This window comes from Balaenoptera borealis, assembly GCF_965194805.1.
Source record: "Balaenoptera borealis genome assembly, chromosome: 6".
NCBI classification, from domain to species: domain Eukaryota; kingdom Metazoa; phylum Chordata; class Mammalia; order Artiodactyla; family Balaenopteridae; genus Balaenoptera; species Balaenoptera borealis.
This window is the reverse complement of record NC_138863.1, coordinates 119,720,828-119,742,382: the sequence shown is the minus strand read 5'-3', so window position 1 is coordinate 119,742,382 and position 21,555 is coordinate 119,720,828. Positions and strand designations below refer to the sequence as shown.

The 21,555-nt window shown below is 36.3% G+C and overlaps 2 protein-coding genes across 3 annotated transcripts in view; one reads left to right on the top strand and one right to left on the bottom strand.

The window, feature by feature from the left end:
- Window positions 1-21,555, bottom strand: part of STEAP3 (STEAP3 metalloreductase) — a 137,883-nt gene that overhangs the window by 3,893 nt on the left and 112,435 nt on the right. The gene's annotated exons all lie outside the window — the stretch shown is intronic.
- Window positions 1-21,555, top strand: part of LOC309631458 (UPF0538 protein C2orf76 homolog) — an 80,917-nt gene that overhangs the window by 37,853 nt on the left and 21,509 nt on the right. For both annotated transcript variants that reach the window (XM_082397934.1, XM_082397933.1), the window contains one exon: window positions 16,173-16,223. In XM_082397934.1, coding sequence (XP_082254060.1) covers window positions 16,173-16,223 — 51 coding nt within the window. The remainder of the gene's footprint in view (window positions 1-16,172; window positions 16,224-21,555) is intronic.

Below are 21,555 nucleotides of genomic sequence, written 5' to 3'. Positions count from 1 at the left end.
TTTCACTGTGTTCCAGAACAAAGCTCAGGATGTTTATAGGAATACAAGTATATCCAGTACTCAACAAGATAAAACCCACAATGTCCTGCATCAAATCAGAACTTACCAATAATGCAAAGAAACAAGAAAATCAGAACTTACCAATAATGCAAAGAAACAAGAAAATATAAATCATAAGAGAGAAATCTCAAGAAATCTAAATCATAGGAGAGAAATCAATTGAAACCAAACAGGAAATGCTGTGGATGGTAGAATTAGTAGACAATGACAATTAAAACAGTTATTGTGACTATATTGCAAATGTTCAAGAAAGTAGAGGAAAGATTGAGCATGTGACAGATGGAAGATACGAAAAAAAAAAAAAGCCCCAGATTGTCCAGATTGAACTGTAGATGAAAAATACCATGTCTGAGATGTATATGCACTGATTAGGGTTAACATGTAGATCAGATGGGCGGAAGAAAAGGTAAGTAAACTTGAAAACATAGCAACAAAAACTATCTAAAATAAAGCACAAAGAGATAAAAGACTGAGAGAAAAATAAATAGAGCAGTAGAGGGGTATGGGGTAACTTCCAGTAGCCAAATATACATGTAATTGGAGACCATGAGGAGAGGAGTTGGGACAGGGGAGGGAAGACCTATTTGAAGAAATAATGATTGAAATTTTACAAGTGTGATGAAAGCTATAAGCCCACATATCCAAGTAGTTCAACAGATCCCAAGGAAAAGAAACATGAAGAAAGCAGTACCATGGCATAGCATAATCAAATTGCTTACATCTGGTAATAAAGGTAAAACATTAAAAACAGCCAGAGTAAAAAGGACACATTACATAAAAGGAATAAAGATGAAAACAACAACAGCCTTCTCATCAGAATCAATGCATGCCAGGAGACAGTGGAGCATCATCTTTAAAGTATTGAAGGAAAAAAAGTCACCCTAGGATTCTGTTCCTGTTTTTCAGAAATGAAGGCTTGTCAGACATACAGAAGCAGAAAGAGTCTATCACCAGGAGATTGAACTATAAGAAATGCTAAAGGATCTTCTTCCAACTGAAGGAAAATAATACCAGATGGAAATCTGGATGCACACAAAGAAGTAGTACTAAAAAATCGTAAATGAAGGTAAACAGAAAATGCTTTTTTTCCTTATTTTAAAAATATTTTTTAAAAGATATTTGACTATTTAAAGAAAAACAATAATGTGCTGTGGGGTTTATGGAAAATATATGGCAGCAATAGCACAAAGGCCAACAGGGGAGAAATGGAAACATGAGGATATAAGATTCTTTTACTATATATGAAGTGTTACAGTATCTCTTGGAGGTAGACTGATAAGTTAAAGATATTTACTAAAAACCTTAAAGCAAATACACACACACACGAATTAAAGAATTACAGCTAATAAACCAACAAAAGGGGGATAGAGTAGAATCATAAAAAACTGTCAAATAGTCAATTTAAAAGAAGGTAAAAGAAGCAACAAGCATATATTGTACAGCACAGAGAAATATAGGCATTATTTTATAATAACTTTAAATGGAGTATAATCTATAAAAATATTGAATCACTATGTTGTACACCTGAAACTAATATAGTATTGCAAATCAACTATACTTCAAAAAAGAAAAAAGAAAAGGGAGATGATAGTTCTGTTCTCTTCTAATCTATCATAGAAACAGTTTGGAGATTCCTCAAAAAACTAAAACTAGAACAACCATATCATCCAGCAGTTCCACTCCTGGGCATTTTCCCAAAGTAGATGAAAACACTAATTCAGAAAGATACATGCACCTCAGTGCTCATTGCAGCATTATTTACAAAAGCCTAGACGTGGAAGCAACCCAAGTGCCTATCATCTGCCTTTTCTTAAAAATGTAGTTCTGTTCATACAACTTAATTTAAAATTATTCTTGGTTGCTTCATATTGTGTCTATGATCTCTTAAATCCTTAGGTTTTGTTTTTTTATCCTGATTGCTACTGTTAAGCCATGTCTCCCAAATGAAATTTCGGGAGGTAGTTGGGTTTTGGACTTAGGCAAGGGACATTCTCTCCCTCTCCCAGTCACACTGTCTTTCTCTCCCCTCTTAACTGATTTCTCCTTGGTCTCTCTCCTGTGCTCCAGACTCAGTTTCGCCTGCTAAACTAAGAACTTCTTTTGTCTTTCTAGTTGGTACCTACAACATCACATTTTGTAATGATTGCTCACCAGCTGTCCATGTGCTCATTTAGATAGAGCTCCTGACCAATATGCTGGAGGAGAAAGTAATAGATGTCAGTTCTAGGACAGAGCTTCTAAGATCTGGTGTCTGATCCTCCTGCTTTCCCCTACCCAAGAGACCATGGATGCCTTGTCTTTCAGAAGGTGCAGAAGTTTTGAACACTGTTTATGTGGTTAAATTTCTCATCATTTAAATAGTTTTATGTGACTATAGTCAAATACATTAAAATGCTTTATATTGAAAAAATAAAGGAAAGTAGAAGAGGAAATAAAGAATAGATGGACAAATAAAAAACAAATAGCAAAATGGTAGGTTTAAACCCAACTATATCAATAATCACATTAATTGTAAGTGGTTTAAACACCCCAACTAAAATTCAAACATATAACAGGAAGTCTCAATTACACGTTGCTTGCAAAAAATGTATTTTCTTGTATATGAAGATAAAGATCAGTTAAAGGTAAAAGTTATACTATGCTAATACTAATCTAAAGAAAGCTGGAGTGACTGTTAATATCACATAAAGTAGACTTCAGAATAAAGAATATAGCAGGGATAAAGGCTCTCAATTTATTATGATAAGGCATCAATTAGTCAAGAGAACATAATGATCCTAAATGTTTATGCACCTAACAACAGAGCCTCAAAATACATGAAGTCAAAACTAGTAGAACTACGAGGAAAATTAGGTGAAGCTGCAATTATTGTGAGAGATTTCAGCACCCCTCTCTCAGTAATTGATGGAACAAGTAGAAAATTAGTAAGGATATAGAAAACTTGAATACTATCAACCTAAATTGACCAAATTGATATTTTAAAAACACTCTACCCAACAATAGCAGAATATACATTCCTTTCAAGTGCTCAGAGAACATTTACCGAGAGATCATATTCTGAGCCATAAAAACAAATCTTGATAAATTTGAAAGGATTTGAGTCATGCAATGTTGTTTTCTTTTCTTTTTTTTTTTTCTGGGTTTATGTTTTAACATGCATGCTTCTGATGTAACTTTTTTTTTTTAATAATGGATTTATTGAGATGTAATTCACATATGATAAAATTCACGTTTGAAGTGTACAATTTAGTGGTTTATAGTACATTCACAAAGATGTGCGATCATTACCACTGTCTAATTCCAGAACATTTTCATCGTGCCAGAAAGAAACCCTGTACCCACTAGCAGTCATTCCCCATTCTCCCCTTCCCCTAGCCTCTGGCAACCACTAATTTACTCTCTGTCTCTGTAAATTTTCCTATTCTGGACTATGTTTAACTTTTTGAAGTGTAAAAAAGAATTCTTTTTTTTTTTTTTTACCACCCGAACCCCGCCGCTTTCCCCCCTTGGTGTCCATACGTTTGTTCTCTACATCTCTGTCTCAATTTCTGCCCTGCAAACCGGTTCATCTGTACCATTTACTAGGTTCCACATATATGCGTTAATATACGATATTTGTTTTTCTCTTTCTGACTTACTTCACTCTGTATGACAGTCTCTAGGTCCATCCACGTCTCAACAAATGACTCAATTTTGTTCCTATTTATGGCTGAGTAATATTCCATTGTATATGTGTACCACATCTTCTTTATCCATTCGTCTGTCGATGGGCATTTAGGTTGCTTCCATGACCTGGCTATTGTAAATAGTGCTGCAATGAACATTGGGGTGCATGGGTCTTTTTGAATTATGGTTTTCCCTGGGTATATGCCCAGTAGTGGAATTGCTGGGTCATATGGTAATTCTATTTTTCATTTTTTAAGGAACCTCCATACTGTTCTCCATAGTGGCTGTATCAGTTTACATTCCCACCAACAGTGCAAGAGGGTTCCCTTTTCTCCTCACCCTCTCCAGCATTTGTTGTTTGTAGATTTTCTGATGATGCCCATTCTAACAGGTGTGAGGTGATACCTCATTGTAGTTTTGGTTTGCATTTTTCTAATAATTAGTGATGTTGAGCAGCTTTTCATGTGCTTCTTGGCCATCTGTATGTCTTCTTTGGAGAAATGTCTATTTAGGTCTTCTGCCCATTTTTGGATTGGGTTGTTTGTTTTTTTAATATTGAGCTGCATGAGCTGTTTATATATCTTGGAGATTAATCCTTTGTCTGATGATTCGTTTGCAAATATTTTCTCCCATTCTGAGGGTTGTCTTTTCACCTTGTTTATGGTTTCCTTTGCTGTGCAAAAGCTTTGAAGTTTCATTCGGTCCCATTTGTTTATTTTTGTTTTTATTTCCATTACTCTAGGAGGTGGATCAAAAAAGATCTTGCTGTGATTTATGTCAAGAGTGTTCTTCCTATGTTTTCCTCTAAGAGTTTTATAGTGTCCGGTCTTACATGTAGTTCTCTAATCCATTTTGAGTTTATTTTTGTGTATGGTGTCAGGGAGTGTTCTAATTTCATTCTTTTACATGTAGCTGTCCAGTTTTCGCAGCACCACTTATTGAAGAGACTGTCTTTTCTCCATTGTATATCCTTGCCTCCTTTGTCACAGATTAATTGACCATAGGTGCGTGGGCTTATCTCTGGGCTTTCTATCTTGTTCCATTGATCTATATTTCTGTTTTTGTGCTGGTACCATACTGTCTTGATTACTGTGTAGTATACTCTGAAGTCAGGGAGTCTGATTCCTCCAGCTCCATTTTTTTCCCTCAAGACTGCTTTGGCTATTTGGGGTCTTTTGTGTCTCCATACAGATTTTAAGATTTTTTTGTTCTAGTTCTGTAAAAATGCCATTGGTAATTTGATAGGGATTACATTGAACCTGTAGATTGCTTTGCGTAGTATAGTCCTTTTCACAATATTGATTCTTCCAATCCAAGAACATGGTATATCTCTCCATCTGTTGGTATCATCTTGAATTTCTTTCATCAGTGTCTTATAGTTTTCTGCATACAGGTCTTTTGTCTCCCTAGGTAGGTTTATTCCTAGGTATTTTATTCTTCTTGTTGCAATGGTAAATGGGAGTGTTTCCTTAATTTCTCTTTCAGATTTTTCATCATTAGTGTATAGGAATGCAAGAGATTTCTGTGCATTAATTTTGTATCCTGCAACTTTACCAAGTTCATTGATTAGCTCTAGTGGTTTTCTGGTGGCATCATTACGATTCTCTGTGTATAGTATCATGTCATCTGCAAACAGTGACAGTTTTACTTCTTCTTTTCCAATTTGTATTTCTTTTATTTCTTTTTCTTCTCTGATTGCCGTAGCTAGGACTTCCAAAACTATGTTGAATAATAGTGGTGAGAGTGGACATCCTTGTCTTGTTCCTGATCTTAGAGGAAGTGGTTTCAGTTTTTCGCCATTGAGAATGATGTTTGCTGTGGGTTTGTCGTATATGGCCTTTATTATGTTGAGGTAGGTTCCCTCTATGCCCACTTTCTGGAGAGTTTTTATCATAAATGGGTGTTGAATTTTGTCAAAAGCTTTTCTGCGTCTACTGAGATGATCATATGGTTTTTCTTCCTCAATTTGTTAATATGGTGTATCACATTGATTGATTTACGTATATTGAAGAATCCTTACATCCCTGGGATAAATCCCACTTGATCATGGTGTATGATCCTTCTAATGTGTTGTTGCATTCTGTTTGCTAGTATTTTGTTGAGGATTTTTGCATCTATATTCATCAGTGATATTGGTCTGTAATTTTCTTTTTTTGTAGTATCTTTGTCTGGTTTTGGTATCAGGGTGATGGTGGCCTCAGAGAATGAGTTTGGGAGTGTTCCTTCCTCTGCAAGTTTTTGGAAGAGTTTGAGAAAGATGGGTGTTAGCTCTTCTCTAAATGTTTGATAGAATTCACCTGTGAAGCCATCTGGTCCTGGACTTTTGTTTGTTGGAAGATTTTTAATCACAGTTTCAATTTCATTACTTGTGATTGGTCTGTTCATATTTTCTGTTTCTTCCTGGTTCAGTCTTAGTAAGTTATACCTTTCTAAGAATTTGTCCATTTCTTCCAGGTTGTCCATTTTATTGGCATAGAGTTGCTTGTAGTAGTCTCTTAGGATGCTTTGTATTTCTGCGGTGTCTGTTGTAACTTCTCCTTTTTCATTTCTAATTTTATTGTTTTGAGTCCTCTCCCTCTATTTCTTCATGAGTCTGGCTAATGGTTTGTTAACTTTGTTTATCTTCTCAAAGAACTAGCTTTTAGTTTTATTGATCTTTGCTATTGTTTTCTTTGTTTCTCTTTCATTTATTTCTGCTCTGATCTTTATGATTTCTTTCCTTCTGCTAAGTTTGGGTTTTGTTTGTTCTTTCTCTAGTTCCTTTGGGTGTAAGGTTAGATTGTTTACTTGAGATTTTTCTTGTTTCTTGAGGTAGGCTTGTAGAGCTATAAACTTCCCTCTTAAGACTGCTTTTGCTGCATTGCATAGGTTTTGGATTGTCGTGTTTTCATTGTCATTTGTCTCTAGGTATTTTTTGATTTCCTCTTTGATTTCTTCAGTGATCTCTTGGTTATTTAGTAACGTATTATTTAGCCTCCATGTGTTTGTGTTTTTATGTTTTTTTTCCCCTGTAATTGATTTCTAATCTCATAACGTTGTGGTCAGAAAAGATGCTTGATATGATTTCAATTTTCTTAAATTTACTGAGGCTTGAGTTGTGACCCTAGATGTGATCTATCCTGGAGCATGTTTTGTGTGCACTTGAGAAAAAAGTGTAATCTGCTCTTTTTGGATTGAATGTCCTATAAATATCAATTAAATCTATCTGGTCTATTGTGTCATTTAATGCTTGTGTTTCCTTATTAATTTTCTGTTTGGATGATCTGTCCATTGGTGTAAGTGAGGTGTTAAAGTCCCCCACTATTATTGTGTTACTGTCAATTTCCTCTTTTATAGCTGTTAGCAGTTGCCTTATGTATTGAGGTGCTCCTATGTTGGGTGCATATATATTTATAATTGTTATATCTTCTTCTTGGATTGATTCCTTGATCATTATGTAGTGTCCTTCCTTGTCTCTTGTAACATTCTTTATTTTAAAGTCTATTTTATCTGATATGAGTATTGCTACTCCAGCTTTCTTTAGATTTCCATTTGCATGGAATATCTTTTTCCATCCCCTCACTTTCAGTCTGTATGTGTCCCTAGGTCTGAAGTGGGCCTCTTTTAGACAGCATATATATGGGTCTTTTTTTGTATCTGTTCAGCAAGCCTGTGTCTGTTGGTTGGAGCATTTAATCCATTCATGTTTAAGGTAATTATCGATATGTATGTTCCTATGACCATTTTCTTAATTGTTTTGGGTTTTTTTTTGTAGGTCCTTTTCTTCTCTTGTGTTTCCCACTTAGAGAAGTTCCTTTAGCATTTGTTGTAGAGCTGGTTTGGTGGTGCTGATTTCTCTTAGCTTTTGCTTGTGTTTAAAGCTTTTGATTTCTCCATCGAATCTGAATGAGATCCTTGCTGGGTAGAGTAATCTTGGTTGTAGGTTCTTCCCTTTCATCACTTTAAGTATATCATGCCACTCCCTTCTGGCTTGTAGAGTTTCTGCTGAGAAATCAGCTGTTAACCTTATGGGAGTTCCCTTGTATATTATTTGTCTTTTTTCCCTTGCTGCTTTCAATAATTTTTCTTTGTCTTTAATTTTTGCCAGTTTGATTACTATGTGTCTTGGCGTGTTTCTCCTTGGGTTTATCCTCTATGGGACTCTCTGTGCTTCCTGGACTTGGGTGGCTATTTCCTTTCCCATGTTAGGGAAGTTTTCGACTATCATCTCTTGAAATATTTTCTCTGGTCCTTTCTCTCTCTCTTCTCCTTCTGGAACCCCTATAATGTGAATGTTGTTGCGTTTAATGTTGTCCCAGAGGTCTCTTAGGCTGTCTTCATTTCTTTTCATTCTTTTTTCTTTATTCTGTTCCGCAGCAGTGAATTCCACCATTCTGTCTTCCAGGTCACTTATCCGTTCTTCTGCCTCAGTTATTCTGCTATTGATTCCTTCTAGTGAAGTTTTCATTTCAGTTATTGTATTGGTCATCTCTGTTTGTTTGTTCTTTAATTCTTCTAGGTCTTTGTTAAACATTTCTTGCATCTTCTCTATCTTTGCCTCCATTCTTTTTCTGAGGTCCTGGATCATCTTCACTATCATTATTCTGAATTCTTTTTCTGGAAGGTTACCTATCTCCAGTTCATTTAATTGTTTTTCTGGGGTTTTATCTTGTTCCTTCATCTGGTACATAGCCCTCTCCCTTTTCATCTTGTGTATCTTTCTGTGAATGTGGTTTTTGTTCCACAGGCTGCAACATTGTAGTTCGTCTTGCTTCTGCTGTCTGCCCTCTGGTGGATGAGGCTATCTAAGAGGCTTGTGCAAGTTTCCTGATGGGAGGGACTGGTGGTGGGTAGAGCTGGCTGTTGCTCTGGTGGACAGAGCTCAGTATAACTTTAATCCGCTCGTCTGCTGATGGCTGGGGCTGGGTCCCCTCCCTGTTGGTTGTTTGGCCTGAGGCGACTCGACACTGGAGCCTACTCCGGCTCTTTGGTGGGGCTAATGGCGGACTCTGGTAGGGCTCACGCCAAGGAGTACTTCCCAGAACTTCTGCTGCCACTGTCCTTGTCCTCACGGTGAGACAGAGCCACCCCCGCCTCTGCAGGAGACCCTCCAACACTAGCAGGTAGGTCTGGTTCAGTCTCCTATGGGGTCACTGCTCCTTCCCCTGCGTCCTGATGCACACACTACTTTGTGTGTGCACTCCAAGAGTGGAGTCTCTGTTTCCCCCTGTCGTGTCAAAATCCTGCAGTCAAATCCCGCTAGCCTTCAAAGTCTGATTCTCTAGGAATTCCTCCTCCTGTTGCCGGATCCCCAGGTTCGGAAGCCTGACATGGGGCTCAGAACCTTCACTCCAGTTGGTGGACTTCTGTGGTATAAGTGTTCTCCAGTTTGTGAGTCACCCACCCAGCAGTTATGGGAGTTGATTTTATTGTGATTGCGCCCCTCCTACTGTCTCACTGTGGCTTCTCCTTTGTCTTTGGATGTGGGGTATCTTTTTTGGTGAGTTCCAGTGTCTTCCTCTGTACTGTTGTTTTCTGACCACAATGGAATTAGGTTAGAAAGCAGTAACAGATATATCTCTGTAAAATCCCCAAGTATTTGGAAACTGAATAACACAGTTCTAAATAACCTATGGATAAAAGCAGAGAAAAGGGAAACTTTTGAACTGAATAAAAATGTATACACAATTTTTCAAAATTTGTGGGAAACAGGTGAAACAGTACTTAGGGGAAAATTTATGGTACTAAAAATGCCTAATGTAAAAAAGAGAAGAGGTCTCAAATCAGTGATTTCAGCCCTTATGTTAAGAAACTAGAAAAATAAAAGCAAATTAAACCCAAAGTAAGCAGAATAAAAGAAATAAAAAAGATCGTAGCAGAAAATAGAAAAACTATTGGGAAAATCAATAACAGCCAAAGCTGATCTTTGAGATTAATAAAATTGATAAAGTGCTAGCCAGACTAATCAGGAGAAAAGAGAGAGAGAAGACACAGGTTATCAGTATCAGGAGTGAGAGTTGTTATATCACTACAGATTCTCTACAGAGTTTGAAAGAATAATACAGGAATATTTTGAACAACTTTGTGCCATAAATATGTTATCCTAGGTACGTGGAAAAATTCCTTGAAAGACTCAACCCAAACTACCAAATCTCACTAAACAGGAACAAACAACCTGAATAATTCTGTATTTTAAAATGAACAGTAACTAAAATACATTTTCACAAAGAAAACTCCAGTCCCAGATGGCTTCACTGGTAAATTCTACCATACATTTAAGGAAGAAATAATCTCAATCCTACAGAAACTCTTCCAGAAAATAAAAGAAAAGGAATTATTATTATTATCTCATTCTCTGAGGCCATCCTTATCCTGATACCAAAATCAGAGAAAGCAATTAGAAGGAAAAAAAAAAAAAAAGCTGCCAACCAATAACTTTCATGCATAAAGATGTAAAAATTCTTAATAAAATTTTAGCAAATCAAATCCAACAATATTTAAAAAGGAATAATACATTATGCCCATGTGGGGTTTATATTAGGAATGCAAGGATGGTTTACCATTCAAAAATCAGTCAGTGTAACGCATCATATTATAGATTAAGAAAGGAAACCCATGTAATTATTTCAATAGATGAAGACAAAATGCTGCATCCACTTCTGTTAGAAACTTTCAGTAAAGTAGGAATAGAAGGGAACTTTCTCTGCCTGATTAAGGATATTTATGAAAAACTGACACCCTACATCATACTTAATGGTGAAAAACTGAGGGCTTTTCTCCTAATATAAGGAACCAGGCATGGTGTTTTTTAGAAATCACTTCTATTCAACACTGTGTTGGAGGTTCTAGCCAGTTAAGTAAGACAAGAAAGAGAAATAAATGGCATCCAAGTTAGAAAGAAAGAAATTGTCATTATTCACTGGTGACATGATTATCTATGTAAAAAATCCTATGGAGTCTATAAAAACAGTACTGGAACTAGTAAGTTGAGCTTATTAGCAAGGTTGAAGGATATAAATCAATATACAAAAATTAATTGTGTTACTAGCAATATATAGTTGGAAACTGAAAAAGAATAATAGCATCAAAAAATATGAAATACTTAGTATATATTTGATAGAGCTGTAAGAACTTTACACTGGAAACTCCAAAACATCACTGAGAGAAATTTCAAAAGACCTAAGTAAATGGAGAGATAGACTGTGTTCATGGATCAGAAAACTCGATATGGTTAAGACACCATGACTCCTCAAAATAATGTGTGGATTCCAATGCCAATGAAAATCTCAACAGACTTTCTTTTTCCCTTCAGGTAATGTCAAACTTATCCTAAAGTTTATAAACAAGTTATTCTAACTTGTTCAGAAATTATAAGGAAAGTAAAAAAGACCCATAATATATAAATAAATAAATATATAAATAAGTCACAAAAAGTTGGAAGACTTAACACTATCTGGTTTCATGACTTATTACTGTAATGCTATATAAGGCAGGATAGTGTGTGTGGTATTGATATATAGATGACATATATATCAATGAAAAATAGTCCAGAAATAGTCCTACACATATATGATTAATTGGTTTTTGACCAAGGCATTTTGGGGGGAAGAGGTCATCTTTCTAAAAAGGTTTTGGAACATTTGGATATCCATATGCAAATAAATGAACTCAACTCTTACCTCCTACCATACACAAAAACAATTTTTGTTCAAGACCTGAATTTGAAAGCTGAAACCATAAAACTTCTGAAAGAAAACATAAGAGAAGATCTTAGGGGCTGATTTTGGTAAAATTTCTTAATACAGCACAATAAGCAAAAAATAAAAAAACTTAGGCTTCATCAAAATTAAAAAGTTTTGCTTTTTAAAATACACTTAAGAAAATGAAGAGGCAAACCACAGACTTGGAAGGACTTTGTAAAACATAAAAACAAGGGATTTGTATCTAGAATCATAATAACTAGAAAAGAAACCAAGCTGTTACCACTCAGTAATAAGACATACAACCCAATTAAAAATGGGCAAAATAGGGCTTCCCTGGTGGCGCAGTGGTTCAGAATCTGCCTGCCAATGCAGGGGACACGGGTTCGAGCCCTGGTCTGGGAAGATCCCACATGCCGCGGAGCAACAGGGCCCGTGAGCCACAACTGCTGAGCCTGCGCGTCTGGAGCCTGTGCTCCGCAACAAGAGAGGCCGTGACAGTGAGAGGCCCGCGCACCGCGATGAAGAGTGGCCCCCGCTTGCCGCAACTGGAGAAAGCCCTTGCACAGAAACGAAGACCCAACACAGCCAAAAATAAATAAATAAATAAATAAAAATAAAGGAATTCCTTTAAAAAAAATGGGCAAAATATTTGAACACGCACTTCATCAAAGAAAATGTATGGATGACAAACACATTCAGTGATACTCATCATCACTGGCCTTTAGTGAAATGCAAATTAAAACCATAGTGAGAGCATAACACACCCACTAACATGACTAAAATCAAAAAATTGTAGAAATTAAAAGCTGGTTTTCAGCTAGGATGTGGAAGAACTGGAACTCCTTATATGTTGCTAGTGGGAATGTTAAAAAGATACCACTTTGGAAGATGATTTGGCAAAGTCTTAAGTTAAACATACACCTAACATACAATCCAGCCAATTCCACTTGTAGGTGAAATGAAAATGTCTGTGCACGTATGAATACTCATAGCCTTATTCGTAGTGGTGCAAAATGGGAAACACCCTTTTTCATAAGGAAGCGTTTGTTCTTTTTCTCCTCCTCTTCAAGCATTTTTATATGTAAAGCATTTTTCTCACCATAATGTGTTTAACGTCTAATCTTTTCTTTTGCCACCGCGGAAGATACCAGCTTTATCCTACCCTTCTTAGTGCAGCAGATGGGAGTTGGGAGGGCTGGATTCTAGTCCTGGTTCTTAATGCTTTGTGCTGACCACCTGCCTTCTTGAGACCTCAGGGTTTTTACCTGCTGATTAAAGAGATTAAACGATACATATTCACTCATGTATATTTTTGAGCACCTGCCATGTGCCAGGCACTCTTTTAGGTACTGGCAACATGATGAAGAAAATAGGCTGTAGTACCTGCCCTCACTGGAACCAGTATTCATTAACCTATAATGTGCCATGCACTGTCGTAGGTTTTGGGAAGACAGGCCACTGTGTTGTAATCTCCAGGAATTTATGAATTAGTAGGAAAGAGAGACCAAACTAAGTAAACAGACAAAAGTATAATCGTAAAAAATGTTGTGAAGGGAGGAATATGAGAGGAGACCCCTGTGTTAGTAGGGCTGTCGGGGGAGGCCTCTTGGTGGAGGTGACAGTTGAGCTGAGATCTAAAGAGAGAAAGAGAAAAGGGGCTCCCATTCGCCTCTGTCATCGTCTCTCCTCTCAGAAGTCTAGACCGAGCGTAAGGCAGTGACTTGGTGTTTTGACTGTCGACATCTCTGAATGAAAATAGTTTCGTTGAGCTCTCTGTTCTGCACCTCAACCCTTTCTTCAGGGGTTTTCACTGTCTAGTTCAGGGAATATAAATGGCAATAAGTTAAACATTTAATTCTCCTTTCCGATGTTTAGTCAATACTTCTTTGGCCCAGAATTCATAAGTAAGTGAGAAACAAAAGATAAAATGAAGGTCTGTGCTCTGCTAAGCCTAAGACAGACGTTTCAGATGGGGATCAGGCAGGCAAATTTGGACTTCAGACAGGTTTCCTTTGGCCTACAGTATTTTCAAAGTCAGAAAAATTCACCTGACCCCCCAGACTTTAGCGTTTCCATTTAAAACTTTAGGCAACAGATTAGAATGTATGGGCTGTAGCCCCCTTTAATGGGATGCTTGCTCATACCTCACAGCCCCCTCCTGTTTGCCGGGCCTCATTTACTCCTGTCATCTGGTTGGCCTCCTGTGATTTTGTTTGTCAAAGAATCATCTCAACAGGTTTTTGTTTTGTGTTTAAACATGCCTGGGACTGGCCTGCTGTGAGTCTGATCTACTGGTGCAGGGGGCTGGGTGATTCTAACGTTGGCTGGTGAGACCATAGCCCTGGCTGTGAATGTACTGGGTTGGCCAAAAAGTGCCTTCGGTTTTTAAGTAAAAATAAAAGACACATTTTTCAGTAACACCAAGAACTTTATTGAACAACGTATTCACCATTTTGTTCCACTACCTTCTTCAATTTTTCAGGCAACTTCATGATTCCATCTTCCCAAAACTTTTTATCTTTTTGAGCAAAGAACTGTTCCTGGTGCCTTTTACAGTCTTCCAAGGAATTGACATTTTTTCCATTAAGTGAATTTTGTAAAGACCGAAATATATGGAAATCCGAAGGTGCAATGTCTGGGTGAATACGGCGGATGAATCAGAACTTCCCAGCCGAGCTGTAACAGTTTTTGCCTGGTCATCAAAGAAAAAATATGCAGTCTTGCGTTATCCTGATGGAAGATTATGCATTTTCTGTTGACTAATTCTGGATGCTTTTCATCGAGTGCTGCTTTCAGTTGGTCTAGTTGGGAGCAGTACTTGTTGGAATTAATCGTTTGGTTTTCTGGAAGGAGTTCTTAATAGAGGACTCCCTTCTAATCCCACCATATATGCAACATCACCTTCTGTGGATGAAGACCGGCCTTTGGTGTGGTTGGTGGTGGTTCATTTCACTTGCCCCACGATCTCTTCCGTTCCACGTTATTGTACAGTATCCAATTTTCATCGCCCGTCACAATTTGTTTTAAAAACAGAACATTTTCATTACGTTTAAGTAGAGAATCGCATGTGGAAATACGGTCAGGAAGGTTTTTTTCACTTAACTTATGTGGAACCCAAACATCAAAGCAATGAACAAAACCAAGCTGGTGCAAATGATTTTCAGCGCTTGATTTGGATATTTTGAGTATGTTGCCTCTCTCCTGTGTGGTATGACATTGATTGTTCTCAATTAATGTCTCTATTTGATCGCTATCAACCTCAGCTGGTTTACCCGACCGTGGAGCATCAGCCAGCCAGAAATCTCCAGCACGAAACTCCGCAGACCACTTTTGACAAGTTCGATCAGTCACAGCAGCTTCTCCATACACTGCACAAATCTTTTTTTTTGCTTTTCAGTTGCATTTTTACCTTTCTTGAAATAGTAAAGCATAATATGCTGAAAATGTTGCTTTTTTTCTTCCATCTTCAATATTAAAATGGTTACACAAAAATTCACCAATTTTGATAAGTTTTTAAAAAAATGCACTCTGATATGACAGCTGTCACAATACAGTCTAACATAATTGTTTTGAATGAAGTTAAAGGCAACTAAGTGCTACTAGAGCCATCTTACCTTTTGGCCAACTCAGTACCTTTTTACAGGATTCACAGGGAGCATGTGTTCTCAAGAGTGGGGACTTGTCTTGGTAACTTCTTATTTACCCTGTATCTGGAATACTTGGTAGTAGGTAGTTTAAATGCATATAACATAAATGAATAAATTATATTTTAATTTTGGTATGTATTTGACCTTTAAAAGGTAACTGTACTTAAACAATTTTCCTAATTCAGATGTGTGGGAGTTTTTAGAGTTTTCTTTGATAACACATTCCTGTAGTTTTAAGATCAAAATGTAAAAAGGAATCCAGTGAGAAGCCTCGTTGCCACTTCTGTTCTCTATCTGACCAGTGCATCATACTCCCTCCCATGAAAACATAAGCATGTGCAAACATATATTCGTATTTTCCCCCTCTTTTACTTCAAAGGTGGCTTACTAAAAATAAGGCTCTGCCTTATGCCTCCTTTACTCTTGACATATCTTGAAGATCTTATCATATTAGCAGAGAGCTTCTTCCTCATCCTTTTTTTTTTTTTTTTTTACAGTTGAAAAATATGTTTAATGGTTTGGGCATATTATAGTTTATTTAGCAAGTACCCCCATTGAAGGATATTTGGATTTTTCTAGGCATTTACTATTGCAAACAGTGCTACAGTTAGTACCTTTGTATGTATGTCGTTTCATACACACACGTACAAGAGTGTGCAAAGTATATCTCTATGGTAAATTCTCCAAGTGGAATTGCTAGGTCAAAAGGTATATGCATATGTAATTTTGATATATGTTACTTAATTGCCCTCTGTAGGGGTTGTAGTTTAGTTATTATTTAAAACTAATTCTAGTCTTTGGGACACTGTTTAAAAATTTTTTTACTCTGTTTTTGTTCTGTTTTCTTTGCTGAGTTAGAGTTGTTACATGATAGGTTATCTGAAATTTGGTAAGAGTATTAAGATCGTTCTAGATCATTGGTTTCCACTACTAACTTAACCCCCCCAAGGGGTTCTCAGATTCATGTGCTAAATGAACATCAACTATATAATAATGTCTCCCACATACATACTGTATATTTCAAATGTATAAGATGCTATTGTATAATAAAATGCTAACTCACTTAATACTATGTCTATTTGAATATTTTATAATAAAAATAATCTATCTTTTACAGATATCCCTTTGAGGACCAACCTGCCACCACCATTCAGAAATTATAAATATGGTAACCAATTTTTCTTATTCTTTTAAGATATATGTTAATATAATTTCACATTAGTTTTATATTGATGTGAATTTAAATTTGGTTTTCAAAAATGAATTTACTCTCTGTATATAAAAACCACTATGGAAGTTATTTAGAAATATAGGAATTCTAGTATATCGTTAAATTGTAATTGTGTAGGGAAGTGTATGAATTGTATATTCCTCCTATTTGTGAGGAATAGCATGTTTGGCAAACTGTTTAAAATGAATTTCTTTGTCAGGTAATCAGAAAAGAAGAAATGATTAAAGACTAGGAATTATAAGAAGAGATTTAACATTTTAGAGGCCAGTAACTTGAGCATGTTACATAGTAATTTTATATGTTGCAATTATTGATTTTAAAATGTAGTAATAAGGCAAGAAGCTGGGTTTCATTATTCATTATAAAGATGGTACAGTTATTAACCTTCAGCGTAGTGACACTCACCAAACTTTGAATTTGAGACTTCACTTGAGAATTACAATGCACCTAATAAATATTTCTGTTAATTGGTGCAGACATTTTTAAAGCATAAATTTTTTATTACCCTAGATCATTTTTGGAGTGGTTTTTAATTCTGCTGCCATTTGGTAGAGCAACTTATGACCTAAAATACTTTGAAATCACAATCTTCACCGTGTGTATGCATTTTAATATCCAGAGACTAATTGTGAGGTCACAAGGGGTAGTCAAGCAGAAGTTAAAGGCACTGAGTGGAAAGTACTTTGATTTATTGGACTTAAAGAATTTATGTACTAAATATTGAATAAGAGAAAGGAATAAAAAGCATGATTAACTAAATATGAAACTTCTCCAGTTTCGTCTTTCATGGCTTTCAAAGTATCATGCCTTGAAATATAACCTTAAACTTGAATCAGCCTGCAGATGCCACTTAAAGTTAGCATAGCTACATATAGTTTCCCTTTTTGCATGGTGTGGGTGTGTATTCAAACTTGTGTTCCATGTAAGTTATTTTAAAAGACCAGTGTTAGATCATGAAATCATCAAAATATCTGACTGTTAATCATCACGGTGGTAAATAATATATTCCTGTCAATTTCTCCCTTTATGTATGTTAGTATTTGTTTTGTGTTTTTACGTGCTCCTATATTGGGTGCTATATGTTTTTAAAAATTAATTAATTAATTAATTAATTAGGCTGCATTGGCTCTTTGTTGCGGTGCGTGGGCTTCTCTCTCATTGTGGTGCGTGGGCTCAGTAGTTGGGGCGCAGGCTGTAGAGCACACGGGCTTAGTTGACCCGCAGCATGTGGGATCTTAGTTCCCCGACCAGGAATCGAACCCGCGTCCCTTGCATTGGAAGGCAGATTCTTAACCACTGGACCACCAGGGAAGTCCCAGGTGCATATATGTTAATGAGTGTAATCCTCTTCTTGTATTGAGCCTTTTATCATTATATAGTGTCCTTTCTTTCTTTATGGCCTTTGTCATAAAGTCTATTTTGTCTGATATAAGTATTTCCACCCCTGCTTTCTTGTCCTTTTCATTTGCCTGAAATAGCTTTAAAAAATTTTTTTGTTTTTGTTCTGTTTATTTTTAATTGAAGTATAGTTGATTTACAATGTTATGTTAATTTCTGCTGCGCAGCAAAGTGATTCAGTTATACATATATATACATTCTTTTTTATATTCTTTTCCATTATGGTTTATCCCAGTACGTTGTGCTGTATAGTAGGACCTTGTTGCCCATCCATTCTGTACATAATAGTTTGCATCTGCTAATCCCAAAACTCCCAGTCCATCCCTCCCCCACACTCCTCCCCCTTGGCAACCACAAGTCTGTTCTCTATGTCTGTGAGTCTGTTTCTGCTTTGTAGATAGGGTTCATTTGTGTCATATTTTAGATTCAACATATAAGTGATATCATGTGGTATTTGTCTTTCTCTTTCTGACTTACTTAGTGTGATACTCTCTAGTTGCATCCATGTTGCTGCAAATGGCATTGTTTCGTTCTTTTTTATGGCTGAGTAGTATCCCATTGTATACATGTACCACGTCTTCTTTATCCATTCCTCTGTCAGTAGACATTTAGGTTGTTTCCATGTCTTGGCTATTGTGAATAGTGCTGCTATGAACATAGGGGTACATGTATCTTTTTGAATTATAGTTTTGTTCGGATATATGCCCAGGAGTGGGATTGTTGGATCATATGGTAGTTCTATTTTTAGTTTTTTGAGGAACCTCCATACTGTTTTCCATAGTGGCTGCACCAACTTACATTCCCACCAACAGTGTAGGAGGGTTCCCCTTTCTCCACACCCTCTCCAGCATTTGTTATTTATAGACTTTTTAATGATGACCATTCTGACCAGTGTGAGGTCTGGTTAGCTACATACAAGCTACATACAAACATATGTCTGTAGCTTAGATGATTTAACAAGGAAAGGGACATTAATACAACACTCCATTAAAAACCACTGTGAGGTGGCACTAGTTGTAGTTTTGATTTACATTTCTCTAATAATTAGTGATGTTGAGCATCTTTTCATGTGCCTATTGGCCATCTGTATGTCTTCTTTGGAGAAACGTCTATTTAGGTCTTCTGCCCATTTTTTGATTGGGTTGTTTGGTTTTTTATTGTTGAGTTGTATGAGCTGTTTGTATATTTTGGAAATTAAGCCCTTGTTGGTCACATCATTTGCAAATATTTTCTCCCATTCTGTAGATTGTCTTTTCGTTTTGTTTATGGTTTCCTTTGCTGTGCAAAAGCTTGTAAGTTTGATTAGGTCCCATTTGTTTATTTTTCTATTGCCTATTGCCTTGGGAGACTGACCTAAGAAAACATTGGTATGATTTATGTCAGAGAATGTTTTCTTCTAGGAGTTTTATGGTGTATTGTCTTATGTTTAAGTCTTTAAGCCATTTTGAGTTTATTTTTGTACATGGTGTGAGGGTGTGTTCTAACTTCATTGATTTACATGCAGCTATCCAACTTTCCCAGCGCCACTTGCTGAAGAGACTTTTTCCCATTTTGTATTCTTGCCTACTTTGTCGATGATTAATTGACTCTAGGTGTGTGGGTTTATTTCTTGGCTCTCTATTCTGTTCCATTGAAACATATGTCTGTTTTTGTACCAGTATCACACTGTTTTGATTACTGTAGCTTTGTAGTATTGTCTGAAGTCTAGAAGGGTTATGCCTCCTGCTTTGTTCCTTTTCCTCAGGATTGCTTTGGCAATTCTGGGTCTTTTATGGTTCCATGCATGAAATATCTTTTTCCATCGCCTCACTTTCAATCTATGTATGTCCTTCACCCTAAAGTGGGTCTCTTGTAGGCAGCATATTGTAGGCTCTCATTTTATTATCCAATCTTTCACTCTGTGTCATTTGATTGGAGCATTTAGTCCATTGACATTTAAGGTAATTATTGATAGATAGGTATTTATTGCCATTTTAAACGTTGCTTTCCAGTTGATTTTGTATTTCTTCCTTGTTCTTTTTGTTTTTCCATGGTAGTGGATAATGTACCTCTCATATTATTCTACCTTATTAACATTCTCTTGTCCTATTATTTCTATACTACTCAGATGAATTGACAGGAAAAATGAATACATTTATCTGTGAAGAAATTAGAGAACCACCATGGCTTTGATAGATTTCAAGTGACTGTCTGCATTTGGCTCTTTAACAGTCTGCCACTTTGTGTTTGACAAGAAAGGCTGAAGTGTTACTTTCTCACCTGTCCTTGTCCTGCAGTATTGCTACACTCTCTATGGGGTTGAACACACTGGGTGTTGGGGAGTGGAAAGGGCACAGGCTCAAATTTCATTTTTGTTAGTTGCCATTTCTGTGCCCTTGGACAAAGGTCCAGTTCTCTCTGCCAGGCCACCAAGAGTCTGAGATTTCTCAGAGCCCTTCCTCCCATTTAATTGGCATCTACATCTATTACTGATTTACCCTGGCCAGACAGTGTGTTCATAAAGCACGGGGGATGTTGTTTTATTTTTAAATCCTATCGTTTAGGCATGGTGCATGTGTGCAGTAAATGTTGGTTGTTGTGCAGTGTGGGGCTGCTAATCCTGTTTGTTTCTAAGGCTGTGTGAGAGTAGATTAAACAGTGCACGTGTGAACACATTAAATACTCCGCAAACATAAGATCTTCTTTTTATTTTTATGAGGTTGCTTTCCTCAAGGAATTTGCATTAAGGAAACAATATCCACAGAAGTTGTTTCTGTTAATAATGAAGATTATTTTTTTAAGAAGGAAAAACAAGTGAAAGAGATGATTTAACAAAGAAAGGGACATTAATACAACATCTTCTGCTAGCTTGTCATTTCTCATTTCTTACCTTCTTCCCAAGTCTTACCAATTTCTGTTGGAGAGAAAAATCTGGTGAAAATTTCTGTTCAAAGCATTTCTTTTTCTGCTAAAAAATGTGGCCTCCTTCTTGTGGGGTTCTAGAACCTATCAGAACAAAGATATGTCTAATTTAAAGACTTGTTAGCAAAATATACAGAACATGATTAACATTTGGCAAGGTCAAACTACAGTTTTGCAAGTTGATTGCAAGGTCCTTTTGTTTAAAAAAAAACTACTCTTGGCTTCTTTAGTCTCCAGTAACAAACTGATATATATCTGCAGTGAGAAAAAGAGTGTAATAGGTAACTCAGTATAATAGATAATTCACAAGTCACATTTGTTTATCTTCTTGTGTACATTGTAAGCTTATTTTTAGCAGTTGTGGCATATTTACATCCGAAGTATGTGTATTTCACTTAGGTTAGATTTATTTTTATTTCTTAACAATACATATAGTCCAGGGATTAGTCTGACCTTATATTAAAAATTGCAATAGGTAATTGAAAGTTGACTATTTAAAATAATGGGTAATTCAGGGTGCTGGTTCTTAACTGAATAGGTACCCTATTCTTCTGTATTATTAGAACATAGTTAAATCAAGGTTTTTTTTTTTAAACAGATCCTTTTTTTTTTATTCATCAGAAAGTCACACAAATTATAATCATCCTCATCAGTTCACTCAGTCCCATGTAATTAATTTTTTTTTCATGTTGATCTTTTGTTAGCACTTTTATGAATTCATCAGTTTTCCATTAGAGTTCTGAAAATGCTTATTCATTCAGTTCAGCAGTATAGTCAGTTACCAGAAACCTGTGCTTGTCAGAGTCTTTTTCATGAATTCCTTGAAGATGAAACCCTTTTATAGGAACATTTTGCAAAAGCATCAGAGTACACCCAAAACTGTCTGTAAATGACAAAAAACTTAAAAATGACCACAGTTAAAGATCTTTTTTTTTCACACACACACACTGTATTTTATTTTTACAAGAGA